The sequence below is a fragment of the Telopea speciosissima genome, chromosome 8 (genome assembly GCF_018873765.1).
Source record: "Telopea speciosissima isolate NSW1024214 ecotype Mountain lineage chromosome 8, Tspe_v1, whole genome shotgun sequence".
NCBI classification, from domain to species: Eukaryota; Viridiplantae; Streptophyta; class Magnoliopsida; order Proteales; family Proteaceae; genus Telopea; species Telopea speciosissima.
The window spans coordinates 10,314,429-10,328,756 of record NC_057923.1 but is presented as its reverse complement, the minus strand read 5'-3'; the positions used below and the strand labels follow the sequence as shown (position 1 = coordinate 10,328,756).

The 14,328-nt window shown below is 38.8% G+C and overlaps 1 protein-coding gene across 1 annotated transcript; it reads right to left on the bottom strand.

The window, feature by feature from the left end:
- Window positions 1-3,347: 3,347 nt before the first annotated feature.
- On the bottom strand, window positions 3,348-13,941 carry LOC122638336. Its single transcript, XM_043831249.1, has 3 exons — window positions 13,251-13,941; window positions 3,875-3,991; window positions 3,348-3,513 (listed from the first exon to the last, which is right to left on the bottom strand). Exons 1-3 carry the CDS (start codon window positions 13,928-13,930, stop codon window positions 3,477-3,479), a joined length of 834 nt encoding a protein of 277 aa, XP_043687184.1. The 5' UTR covers window positions 13,931-13,941; the 3' UTR covers window positions 3,348-3,476.
- Window positions 13,942-14,328: the final 387 nt, after the last annotated feature.

Below are 14,328 nucleotides of genomic sequence, written 5' to 3'. Positions count from 1 at the left end.
CCTGAATAGGGTAGTGACACAAACTTGGGAGAAATTTCATAAATAGATTTCCAGGATCAGATTCTATTTTATGCTTACATGGCTTGATCACATTTTTTCTTATGTTGATCTTGCTAAAGATACATGGTTTGGGTTCAAACTAAATTTTGGAGGTCAATAATTCTTCTCTGAATTCAAAACGAATAAGCAAACGGAGCCTAGACCTTCCCCTTCCCCTACCCCCCTTTTTCCACCTCCCTTTGTAGAGTTTGTATCATCTTCTGTTCTTTGAGCCTTACCTAATCAAATTATTCATAGAAAAATTACTGTCACTAATCCTAGTTTAAAGTGGTCAAAGGCTCACTATCTACTCCTTTCTTTGACATCATTTTCATTTTATTGAATATTCTCCATCAAATTTAGGAAATGCCCAATTTTTAATGCATGTTAGAAGTAAATTCTATATGGAATTTATCTCTGTCACCTTTAGAACAGGAATGATTTGTGAATGGTACCTGATAGTCTAGGTATTGGATGTTTGTACTTCCACCAGACAGGAAAGCTCACTTTACAAAGTGATGTGTACGCATTTGGAGTCATTCGTCTGGACCTGTTGGCTAGACGCAGAGCTATTGAATTGAATCAGGAATCCACAGATCAGAACCTAGTATTACAGGTAAATTGGGTGTTCAGAATAATCCATAAAGGCCATCAAACCATAAAATGGTTTACCTGTGAATAATTCAAGTTAAGGATATATTGAATGATCTGAAGAAGTTGCATAAGGTGATAGACCCAGAGATGTGTCAGAGTTCATACACCATGGAGGCAATTGCCATGTTTGCCAATGGGCATATTGATGCATCTGTGCTAAGAGTAGTGGGAGACCCTCAGTGACAGAATGTGTAAAGGAACTACAACAAATTTCCACTACAAATGCAAAAGGCTTAAGCATGGGTATACATTCATTCAAAATGGTCTGAAAACTTGAGCTATGTTTTTTAACAGAAAACATAATTGTAATTTATTTTCTTTCTTTTAGAGTAGGTTATTGAGTGTTCAGTATCTATGAAACATCCATAAGGTCAATACTGTAATGTTAGTGTAGTTTGATAGAACAAAACAGAAGGAAGTACTTCAGAAACTTGTTCAAGTGTGGAGAAGCCAGGAAGAGCAAGCTCAACAACTGCTCAACGGCTGATGGAGGCATTTGTGTGTGTGTGTGTCTTCATTCAAGAACACCCTTAAGATTTGGTAAATGTATTCTCATCCAGAATCAGGAAGAGGAAATCCAATGACTTCCCAATTTATGTTGGACCTGCTTATGGTAACACATTCAGTTTTCACTGTTCTTAATGTAAATTTTAAAAGATATTCAACAAAGAAGTAGAACACAAGTATAAATAGAACTGCAAATTGCACATGGTTTATTGAACATACAGCCTCTGCAATTTTGGTAATCAAACTTCTACTGTAGGGAATATTTAACAACCAATGAGGAGAGAGAATCCATTCAAGAAAAATAAGAGGTTGAAAAGGAAAGAAAACTTTCAGTGACATGTTAAAATTTGAAACTATACAAATTGGAGCTACAATTTCTAAACCAAAAGGAAAATTCAGAATAAAGTTTTCAAACTTCTTTTTCTTGGGGAGGGGGGAGGGGGGGTGATATAGTGAACAGGAATAGCTAGAAAAGGAAATAGGCAATTTGACGGACTGGTTTTTTGGTGGGGGGAGGAGAAGAATAAGCAAGATGAAGAAATGAAGACATTTCGCAGCCATGTGATACATGCATTTTAGACCACCTTTGAAAAGTAAAAAACATGAAAAGTAGGCCAAAGATTTTTAATGTTTCTTTCAAACAGAATCCATAAGAATATATATGAACTTTTAACCTTTTCTTCTGTCCTTATGTTGTAACCACCTTGGTTACAAACATATTTTCCCATTTTTCCTATACATACATATATGTACACCTACATTGAACAACTCTTATTCATCTTCGTTGGGGGGGGGGGGGGGGGGAGAGGCACACCATTCATGGAGCTAATATAAATTTAAGTATATAACTGCTACTGCTATGCAATGAACCTCTGTAATGGAAGATCAGTGGAAACAGATAAGAGAAGAGAGAAGAAAGGCAATCAACCATGCTCAACGATCACCTGTGCATCCCACGGAGGATTAACAACTTCAAAAGTGACACTTTGAATCAAAGCTTGCAATCAGAAAAGATCCATATCAAGACAGACCAAGGTTTCTGCCCAGCAATGGAGCTTCTCTAATATTTTCTCTCTGCAATGGAAGATCCAGTTCAAGTGTAGAGCTACATCTTACTACCAAAAGGCCTCATTTAAGGTTTTCTCTGAACACAACTCTGCCCAAAAGACATTTCTTAATTTGACCAAGCCCCATCCATGACCACCGTATAATGAACATTATGTCAAATAGGGAAAAGCATTGATAGATCTGCTGCCTTGCCAGATGCAGGCTTTGTCGAGGAAAGATCTCAAAGCGCTTCTGAGAGGTAGGATGAGGCCAAATAGTCTTTAAAGCACTAGCACTTGATAACCTAAGCGCACATTCTTACAAGTCTTCCAGATCTCCCAACAAGAACTGACCAAAAATGCAATGGAACCCCAGCTTTCTGAAAGTCCCTTAACTATGCTCAACATAAGCAGGAACCAGTCCTGAAAATCCAGCCGTTAATTTGATCAGTGCAACAAAAAACATGAACTGAACCAAACAGGATGTGGGAATTTGAGAATCATGTGAACCACTGACTCCTCATTTTTGCCACAAAAGTGACGTACAGAGCTGTGTCGTTTAGCCACCAGCAGATAGCCTGAGCAGCACCTCAACAGAAAGAGCTTCAACTTCCTTTGAGAGGGGGGGCATCATTAAATTCCACATTTCCACCCACACTTTTTCGCTAAGAGAGTAGACTCCATGTCTCACACAACTGAAAAACCATTCTCTGTGAGAGTGTGAGATGATAAGCTGATTTCACAGCAAGCCCATTCTTAGAGAACTTCCAATCCTTCTATCAGTTTTGTCAGTAGAGCTCATTGCCAACGTTAGAATCTCAGTCACCTTATGAGGTTAAAAATTTTAATCTCAGCCGGTCTCCAACATTTCCTCCTCGATCTAAGAGATCACTAACCATTTGTGTGTGAGTAGATTGAGGCCTAAGTGCGATAATTCTCCCATTTGTTGGCCCATGCAGCCAACTGTCTTCTCAAATATTAACAGCAATGTATTTCCAGTGCACTGAAGGAATCCCTGTCTTAGATATTCCTTTCCCTCTAAAAAGGTTTCAAAAGCACAGGAAGCAATCTGATTGAAACAAACCTCAAGCAAGAGGTAGAGCCTACTAGAGAGTGCTTCAGTTCTGGAACCCATATTGCATCCACAGCATAACATACTTCGAACACAAGGCCCCTACCAGATACATGAGACGCAAACAGAAACCATCCAATCAGTCTCTTACTCTTAAATCACTCAGCAAGAAAGCTGTTCACTGCATTGTGTTGGCTGTCACAATTAAGGCAACTAACTATGAAAAATCGAATAGGTGGGGGGAGGGGGAGGGGGAGAACTTAGATTATATGTTTAAGATGTATAAAACTGAACTCAAGTTTTCATCACTACAAAAAAACAGCATTTACAGCAGGAAGGAGTGAGTTTGTCAAGGACATTGTGTATACATTTGAAAAAATTATTCGTTTTTTGCAACCTTCATGAAGAAAATTCCCCATCAGGATTCGTGATATCCACTTCTGAATGGTAATTGAAAACTGACAATCTTTTGCACATCAAGTGCTTACGAGGTTGGAAGGTCAATCGGACAAAGATGCTATCCGTCTTGACAATACTGTAACCTGCTTTAATATACATTTTAAAGGGAGCTGTATCAATCATTCTGCAGTGCAGGTACACTTTCCTAGAAGTACAACTCATCTGAGATATCAGTTCTTCACATGCCTTCAAAAGATGCCAACCAATGCCCCTCCTGAAAAATTACACAAAGAAACACCTTAAATCAGCTGTTAGACAATCCATATGAACTGTTAATCTACAAGGTGCAGCATTCTGACTATATTATTCAAAAGGGGTAAAACATTTAAGTGATGAGTCAGAATCACTGCTCTAATGTCATCATATATCCGATATGACAGTTATCTAGTCACCCCTTTTTATTGCAACTGAAATGAGCAAAGTTGGTTGCTTTAAAAAAAAAATACTTTCAAAAATTACAAGTGGAGCAGAAACAGTGATGCAAATTAGGAGTAATGTTACAGGTACAAAGTATTGATTGTTCCAGAATTCCAGGGTCCAAGTGAACTTAGATTTTTAGGGTATACTCATTTACGAATGTGAAATCTATGACCAGTACTTTAGTTTTCAGATTCAACATAGTTTGACCTTTTGGGTTTGGTCATGCGTTTTGCATCTTGGGGGGTGTTTTTGGTTTTTTTTTTTTTTTTTTTTTTTTTGTTTTGTTGTGTTTTTTTGTTTTTTTTTTTTTTTTTTTTTTTTTTTTTTTTTTTTTTTTTTTTTTTTTTTTTTTTTTTTTTTTTTTTTTTTTTTTTTTTTTTTTTTTTTTTTTTTTTTTTTTTTTTTTTTTTTTTTTTTTGGTTTTTTGGTTTTTTTTTTTTTTTTTTTTTTTTTTTTTTTTTTTTTTTTTTTTTTTGTTTTTTTTTTCAAGGTTTTCTTCTGTCTGCAAAATTTTTATTACCACTTGAGAAGTAGTTTGGTTCCTTCTCTGTGAAGCATAGTTCTAAAACTCGTCTCAACTCGGCAAAATCTCGGCGAGTTTCTCGGTTTTCTGAGAAACCGAGACGAGATGGCATACGGTACACAAAATTGCAATATCTCGCCGAGATCTCCGCGAAATCTTGGATCTCGGGTTGACCAATGGAAATGACCCTTCTACTATGTATTTACTTACCTAACTCGACAGAACTCGATATATCTTGGCGAGATCTCGGATCGCAAGTCAAGATCTCGGGTTGACCCATGGAAATGACCCATCTACTATGTATTTACTTACCTAACTCGACAGAACTCTTATATGCTTGTTGTGGAGCACTATATGCAACATTACAGCAACACTATGTCATGGGAAGACTATGTGACACTAGCAGGGACTGAATACTTGATTCAAAGTCATTTTATGTGATGATAGTTATAACACTGTTAAACAGTTTGATGTATCACTTTAACATTTCTAATTTTTATTTAAGTTGTTTAGCTATTAATTGAATGTTTTGCTTGCTTTCTATTACTAAATTATGTGTAGAGTAGGGTATTTCAGTACGTCATCGCCTACCAAACAATGGTCCGAATTGGAACTCATATTTGGAATTTGTTTTTGCAAAATGTGATAGTGCCATTGTGTTTAAATGGCCTAAAATAGGCTGAATACCAAGTTTCAGACCCAAACTAGGTCTAAAACCCACAGAGTTGAGGCTTCGAGTCGGAAAAAAAAAATGCACCAACTCGGCGAGATCTCGACTCGACTCGGTTTTTCCAAGGGCCGAGTTGGTACTGAGACCCGAGTTTTAGTACCTTGCTGTGAAGTAGGTCTGAGTTCAACATGGAAATTGAAAAAAACAAAAAGTCTGATTATTTTAGCCTTCTATGTGTCAAAGAAGGAGAATGAAAGGTTCCATAAACAGAAATGAAGGATAAGAAGTGTGTCAATAACATCAATTAATAGAATCATTAGTGAAGTTCATAATAATTTTCCAGAAACTAGGAAAGAAAAATGAGTTTTAAATCTGTTTAAGATGATGTATACTCTCTTTTTTTATTCAAGGTGTTTGTATTAAAGAATTAAAAGAGAAAAAGATTACAACAAAGAGTCTGGAAGAAACCAGACTAACAAGAACAAAAACACTGAATGGATTCCCCCACCTTCGGCATTGCCATCAGCAGGGGAGAGCCAAACAGCCCAAAGGGAAAAAAAATAGTTTGCACCAGAAGACTTCAGAAATAGTCCTAGAAGGGGCTGACACAATTGGCAACTCCAACTTTCTAGAACATAGAAGATCCGCTACAGATTTCACAAATCCTTTCAAATTTTGTCTCAGTGCTCTAATATCCCTCAATACCATATTGGTAATCTGATATGGAGATCTTTGCTTCCCTTCAAAATGTCTCAAGTTTCTTTCCATCCATATATTATATGCAATCAATACAGCCCCTACAAACCACACTCCTTTTAAAGCCAACCCTTTCCCTTTACGTTTCCACCAAGATAGGAAATCCAAAAAGGATTGATGATGAATCCACGTAACACCAAAGCATCCCTAAAAAGATGCCCATATCATACGAGAAAAATTGCACTCCAAAAATAGATTCATCTGAGAATCTGACTCTGCATTACACAGCTCGCACCAAGAGGGTAGATAGACTTCTTTGCTGCCAACAATATCATCAGTAGGAATCTTACCATGAACCAAACGCCATCCAAATAGTGAGTGCCTAGTCCCCCAGATTATCTCCTTCCACGGCACCTTTAGATTCCTCTTCCTGATCTCCTCCCAAGCTGATCTGACACTAAAAACACCTGTGGCATTAAGACACCAAGCACATTTATCTTCCCTTGGACAGCTAGGGATTTTGATAGAAATTGCAGAGCGACAAACATTCTTCATAAAAGACGATCCCAATACAGGGAACCTCCAATGATAATTATGAATGAAATCCGAAAACAACGTATTGGCATCAAGAAAAATACTAGGGTACAAACCCGAGCTTACTTCAATAGATGTACTGCCAAGCCATCTATCCCTCCAGAAATTGATTGATTTCCCATTTCCAACGATCCATCTTTCCTGCTTAGCAACAAAGTCCCACATATTCTTCACTCCTGTCCATACCGAAGAAGATTTATTGTTGGGGAACTGCCCATTCAAGAATCCTACTTTACCAAATTGTTCACAACTAGGTTTTGATGATAACAAACACTTGAATATATTTAACGTGCATTTAAAGTCTTGTAGTTACCCATTAATGTAATACAAAGATTGGAACACCCTTTCACTAGAGTTACAAGACTAAAAGAAGAGTTCAAGAAAGCAAGGCTTATGAAGACGGCTAAAGAAAATCCCATGATAGAGTATCATAGGCTTTCAGAACATCTAATTTAATCCCCATACCTCCTCCTCTATAGATGCGTGCATCAAATTTGCCAACTCCGATGCCATGGTGATATTTGAAGTAATCACCTTGTCTTTTAGAAACTCCCATTTTTCTTCAAATACCAATCTGGGAAGCTAGGGCACCAAACTTGAAGCAATAATTTTTGAAAGTCCTAACAAAAAAAATTCCCATGCAAATAGGCCTGAAACGATCCAGGGAGAAAGCTTTATCTACCTTGGGAATCAAAACAATAAAATTGTTACCCTATGGTAATAACGCAAGTAGATTTTTTTTTACCATAAAGAACCGACTCTCGATGAGGAGAGCACTCACAATAGCGCGCTACAACTAGCATAGCAGCCTACGGAAAATACTGCTATACGGTGATGCCATTCGGTCTAAAAAATGCCTGAAAAAATTATTTTGCTGCCATGCACACATCCTTCTCCACAATATCCCAACACCTTCTGAAGTAAGCCCTTGACAAACCATCTAGGCCCGGGGAGCTATCTGAATCCAGCTTCCAGACTGATTGTTTGATTTCCTCATCAAATGGAACCTTCACTTGTTATTAGACCATGTGAATTTTTTTCCCTGAGATGGCACTAATAACAACGAGCACACATCCATCATGGCACCAATTTTCGCAGCTGAGCCCCAACTAAAAGCTTTTGGGCCTCTTTTTTCATGAGAAGCCAAGGTAGCATTAAAATCACTAACAATCAATCAGGGAGCAGACACAATAAGCAAAACAACCAACTCTACCCAAAGATCTCTTCTTCTTGCACGAAAGCTACTCGCATGGATCACAGAAGCAAAAATCTTCTGACCCCCCTAATCCACGCAAAAGAAAATCTGTTACTTTGACTCAAAAAACACCGTAGGGCGAGATATATGCGCCTTCCAGATGACCCACAAATTGGGAAAGATGTTGTATACTCAGTAAGGCAGTGGTACAACTTCTTCCCCCCATGCCCTTTTTATTCATTACAAAAGACTTAAAATATTCCCTTTTAATTTAGTTAATTTTTGTATTCAGCCTTTTATGAAAAATAAAAGATAAAACAAATGTATGCAAATGCAATCGTCCCCAGCATAAATACCAAAGCTCATTTTGTGGAGCAACATACACGTCTGACTAGCAGTTGGAACTTCTCTCTACCATATACAGTGAGGAGGCCAAAACCAAGTTACACTATTGTTGAATGCTTATCCCTTACGAATGCCATCCTCTATTATTGTTTGTGCAGCTACATTATTTCTACCAAATATAAGCTACTAATGATATATCTCAAGTGTTGGACTATGGTCGTCACTGGGGGCTGAATCAGTGAATCAAATTCCTTTTCTTTTTTTGTCCATACAACTGAAACTGACACACACTGCCGACACTAAACATTGATATTCACACAGTCGTGTCACATGTGCACACTCACACTGCAACCACTATATGGTCAGGCCCTCCAAGCAGTGCACACCCACCCTGCAAACAAGCACTTCTATCTTCACAAATGACATCAAAAGTCCACCCACAACACAGGAATTTTTACGAGGTTCAGCAAGATGCCTACGTCGCAAGAGTAATATCACTTGGGCTTCATATCTACTCAATACACTACTGCTTACCCAGCATACAACTAGGAGGGCACAACTGTGCCAAGTTCAGGTAGGTATAACTACCATTGTTCAGTACCCCCTGAACACCTACCAATGTCCAATACCCATTGAACACCCCAATACAAACAGATTCAGGTAGGTATAACTACCAGTGTCCAATAACCATTGAACACCCCAATACAAACAGATTCAGATAGGTATAACTACCAGTGTCCAATACCCATTGAACACTCCAATTATACAAAACAATAAATGGGCTTATATTTTCTTCCTACAGTGAAACATATCTAGCACAGGTATTCAAAAGAAACCCTACTGCTAGCATAAATACAGGGATACAGGATTGAATCTGAAACAGGCCAAATGTGCAGAAAAGCTTACAACCATGCTCTGTAACTGTTCCTAGTATCCTGAGAAGAGTTCGGTAGCTGCCACTGCTCACCGATCCTTTGTCTCTTGCATGCCTTTAATGTATGATCATCAACGCACAACCACCAAGCTCAATCTTCATTAATGAAGCATTTGAACTTCATTCAAAGGTAGGGGATATGCATTCAAATGCAAGAACAATCTTCTACTCAGCTTTCTCCTTTTTCTTTTCTTACTTCTTTTCCTTCTTTTTCTCCTCTTCTCTTGTACTTTAATTCAAAAATAAAGAACCCTTTTATATTTTCCGAGATTTGGGCAGTAAGAATCCCCGTTTTGGAGGGAAATACCATTCTCAGCACCTCATTTGGGAAGGAAGAACATAATTCAGCAACTCAGAAGTTTCTCATGCTTGGCCACATCATTACTGCTATCTGAAGATTCCATTTAATCCTCTTTTGAGACTTCAAAAACTTCCAACATCTTGCCAGCTCATCAATGATACAAAAACTTCATTTAAATGGCCCCACCAAAAGAACCAAACCTAAGCTGATTCACCTACCCAATTTGACTGAAACTCTGTCTAACAGATTGACCTCTGTTTAGTGCGGGAAGGCATAACTCTTTCAGTATAACTCCAAATGATCTAATTCTTGTTTCATGTGAATTAAGACTCAAAATTTGACAGTTTGGATAGAAATAGCCTTCTTCTAATTCTGCTTGGAAGATGATCAAAAATTCACTCAAAGTCAGGTGAACTGCAACAACACAAGATGACTCTGCTTGCAACTCAAAAACAACCCATGAACATCCATCCTTGTGTCCATGTGAATTTTTCAGACCCAGTAACTATTGACGATGATGGACACAAATCATGGACGTCCATCCTTGTGTCCATGGACACTCAATTTAAGGCATGGATGACAGAAGAAGCCTATTTTGGGCAGATTTGCATATCTCTACAGAAATTATCATAACTCTCTCATCCAAGATCTGTTCGACCTGATTCTAGCAGCATTGGAAAGAAGACTCGAAGGGTTACATTTCATATGAAGACACCTTCAACCATATTTGGTGCACAGTTCTCAAAAGCCTTCTTGAACCTAACTGATATACATAAACTGCTACTTTCAGCAACGCGCCATGACAGAAGATTATGCCAAAACTCTCCACTCCATTATCAGCAGAACCTCATTCAAATTTTCAAAGAAAGCCAGATCATTTATCTTCATTTCTTATTTTTTAAGCACATCCAAATACCAATTAAATGATGGCTCAAAAAATCATCGAAGTCGCTGCTACATTATCATAGCCTCCACATCTGCACATAGCATCTGCCACTCAACTGGCTGCCTTCATCTGTACAACTACACATCATCATCACGCATCCCAGAGTCTGTCACAATATCTTCCAACATACAGAGCATTACATTGGCCACCTCATCATTCCATATCAGCCCATAATGCAAGCTCAACTGCGCACAGACAATGTTAGATGCCAATAGTCCAGCTCAACTCTAGGTGAGGTCAATGGTCTTCGCATCTACATTGATCTTCCAGTGTTGCAAATATCAGCTGCCACTACCATAGCAAACTAACATATCGGCCTCAAGCTATGCCATCTCATCCATCTAGTCTAACACTGATATTGAACATGATGCCTATGATAAATGTAACATCTCAATTGATGTTGCCATGGCCTTCTAATCTAACTGTTGGAATATGTAATCCAGAATACCGTGGGGGTATTCTGGTCCTTTTGGGCTTACTTAGTTGTTAAGTTATTAGGATTAGATTGCTGCTCTTATTGAGTCAGCTAGTTAGGGGTAATTATATCTATTTCAGTCCCTTTGTAACTTTCCCCTCTATTATAAATAGAGGGGCTTACCTATCAATGAAACTAATACATTCTATTCTCTAATTCTCTCTTTCTAACCCACGGTTCTACTAACATGGTATCAAAGCAGGTCCGATCTAGGTTAGAAAGAAAAAAAAAAAACCCTTTTTTCTTCAATCGACTTCTCCCTTCTTTTTCTCTCTCTCGACTTTTCCTTCTTCTTCTTTTTTGGTTCTCATCCTTGTAAGAGGGCAGCACTAATGAGGTGATCCAATGATCTAGTTGCTGCCCTCCAACCTACCTCTTTTTTCATACTTGTGATTATGTAAACATTGTTTTGCTGATTTGATGATCGAAGATTTATATGGTCTTCTATCTGTTACTGCTTCAATTTTTGGGTATCGGTTTGCTGTTACTGCTGAAGATCATATTTGAACTAGGTTCTCGTTTCGATCGGGGGCTACACGAACAATGTCGAATTGAACAGAGATATTGAACAAGGAGGATTGATTTGCTGATTTTTTGGAGTATAGGGCTACACGAGGTTTGTCTCCATTTTTTTCTGGCTCGTGTTCCGATGGGCTCTGTTTATTACTGAAGGTTGGACGAAGACGAAGGGAGAAGAAGGCGATCTGTTGACTTACAGTTCGGCTGCTTGCTGTTGAACCGTTTGCTCCTATTGATCTCTGTGTTGCAAGATTTGGTGATCTTTTGATCATATTTCCAATTACTGCTCTTGGAGTTCTCTCCGTCATTCCATACAGTTTCACTCTGCTACCTGATTTATTTGTTTCCGCTGCTTGCTGCCCTAGTTGCTTATTTTCAAGATTATCAGTCAGAGATTCATCACTGGACATCTGTTAAAGATTGGTGAAAGTTTGCTGATCAAGTCTGCCTAGGTTTTGAAGACCTATTTTTTTTCAAGTTCTTGAAGGTTTATTTGGGAGCTGCATTCGTCTTGAAGCTGGATTCTGCTACAACTTAGTTTTTTCCTTTTTTGTTCAAGTTGGGCATTACTGCCTTATATGCGCCAACTTGAGGGGGAGTGTTAGCATTATTATGGATATTTTTTTCTTATTAGTTCAAGCTGGATCTTCTCAGCTTGAGGGGGAGTGTTGGAATATGTAATCCAGAATACCGTGGGGGTATTCTGGTCCTTTTGGGTTTACTTAGTTGTTAAGTTATTAGGAGCAGATTGTTGCTCTTATTGAGTCAGCTAGTTAGGGGTAATTATGTCTATTTCAGTCCCTTTGTAACTTTCCCCTAGAGGGGCTTACCTATCAATGAAACTAATACATTCTATTTTCTAATTCTCTCTTTCTAACCCACGGTTCTGCTAACACGAACTGATCATATGCTTATCAACCCACTGCTATCTACCATAACACTCATGCCTCTGCCACTAGACTCAGCTGATCATATGCTTGATAACCTACTGTTTGCTGTCATATCATCTACAAATCTTATACATCTCCACAGTGCTGCCTATTGTACTGACAACTCTGCTGACTTAGTTTGTTGATAACAATAACGACACTAGCACAATGCATCCTGTGCTCAACATCAAGTGGGATGAAATTCAGTAAAAACCACAACCAAGATTTTGAGCACCAGATGGCTCAGTAGAATTTCCATTTTTTGTATTATGCAACGGCTCAATTTCTGACAGGGGCTAATGACTCATTGGGATTCTACCTTTCTTGTCAGTTGTCAGTTTGTCCAACTCAAAAAGTAGGTCCATCGAGTTTCTTACATTTGCATTTCTATAAAATGGATCATTCAGTTATACTGGGATGGACATAATAAATACATAATCGTGGATTGCAAACCTTGAAAGAAAATACCTACTGAACAGATCAGAGGAATACCAGTTCAGTGGAGGAATACTCCCAGTACGCCACTTACTAGTTATAGAATCTAGCATGAGTGACACCAATTGACCTGGACTTAATGGACCCAGTGAAAGTGCCTCCCGCTTCTTCTTCTTCTTAATGGCTGCCAAACTCACTTTCAAGTTCAATGTCTCTGAAGCATTAAGTGTTGCTATGTTTTAAGGCAATGAACGACTGGAGGGAGAATTTAAAACAAAAGAGGGTCTTTCATATGAACCACAGAGCCATCGGCCAGAAGGGAGCAAATTTTTGTCTAACATCTCTAAGAACATGAAAGAATCAACAGATAAAGCTAAAAAGATGCCCTTAAAAGGAAAGGCTGAAACTTGAGAAACAAGATGAATAAACAGACAATAATTAAAAAGAGAAGAAGAAAATTTCCTAATAAATAGGCAAAGCTGTAAAAATACCTTCGGAGCTGCTTCTTCACAGTCATATTACATATGTAAGGGGAGTCCTTGGGAGGAGTGGGGCTTGGAGGAGAAGCATTGACACCTTGGTTATTGAAAGAAACCTCAACCGTACCTGCCAGCTCCTCTTCACCACCCTCTCCCTTATAAAATCCAATGAGGGTCGCTGTGTGGGGCATTAGGGCTCTCCTCTCAATCATATACTTATTCACCAGGAACGCCAAGAAACGGACGTAACCTGAAGGTAGAGACATGGACTCTGCAAACGATTCAGAAAGCAAACCAACTGTGACATCTATCTCTTCTGCACCCATCACACGAACCAACAACGACCCAGATACAAATTCTTGAGAATATCTGAAATTGTGTAGGATTTGGAGCTTCTCAGCTTCTTCGCTGGTAAGAAACCGGCCAATTCTTAGTGGGTCGTTGAGATATGATTCAGAAGAGGAAGAAGAAGAAGAATGAGATGAGGTACAAGCAGGGTAAAACTTAAAACTGTCGAATTTGTGCAGAAGGAGCAAAGGGTGCGTAGGCTTCGGAGATGAGGATGTAATGGAGAGGGCGTGGTGTGGATTGAAGAGAAGGTTCTTAAGGGGCTGAGTGTGAAGGTGTGAGTGGAGGTGGGTGTGGGCTTGGCGAGGATCTGAGCAGACAGAGAAGGAGATGGTTGCAGCCATGGAGAGCAGAGCAGCCAGTCGCGAGTTGTTTTAATGGATTGTTCGAAAGAAAAATAGCTGTTGCTCTGCTAGTGGCAAAAAGGATGAGGGGTCATGGGAAGCTATGCAAGTTAGTTAAGAAGGAACCCAGAAATCAATACCACCACAATAATCACCTGTCATTCATTTAGATGGATCGATCCGAGCAAGTGGAGCAGAATCCAAAAGGTTCTTCGATCACAGAAACTAAAGTCAATTATCTTCATCCAATCCAATCCAGTGATTCCACCCCGTACGAAGGAATAAAAAATATCAATTATTGATGATCGATGGTTGATGGGTAGGACCAGGCTTCCCAAAAGGGAAGCATACCTTCTCCATGTCTCCATTTCTAATCTTCAATTCTCCATGCTCATCTT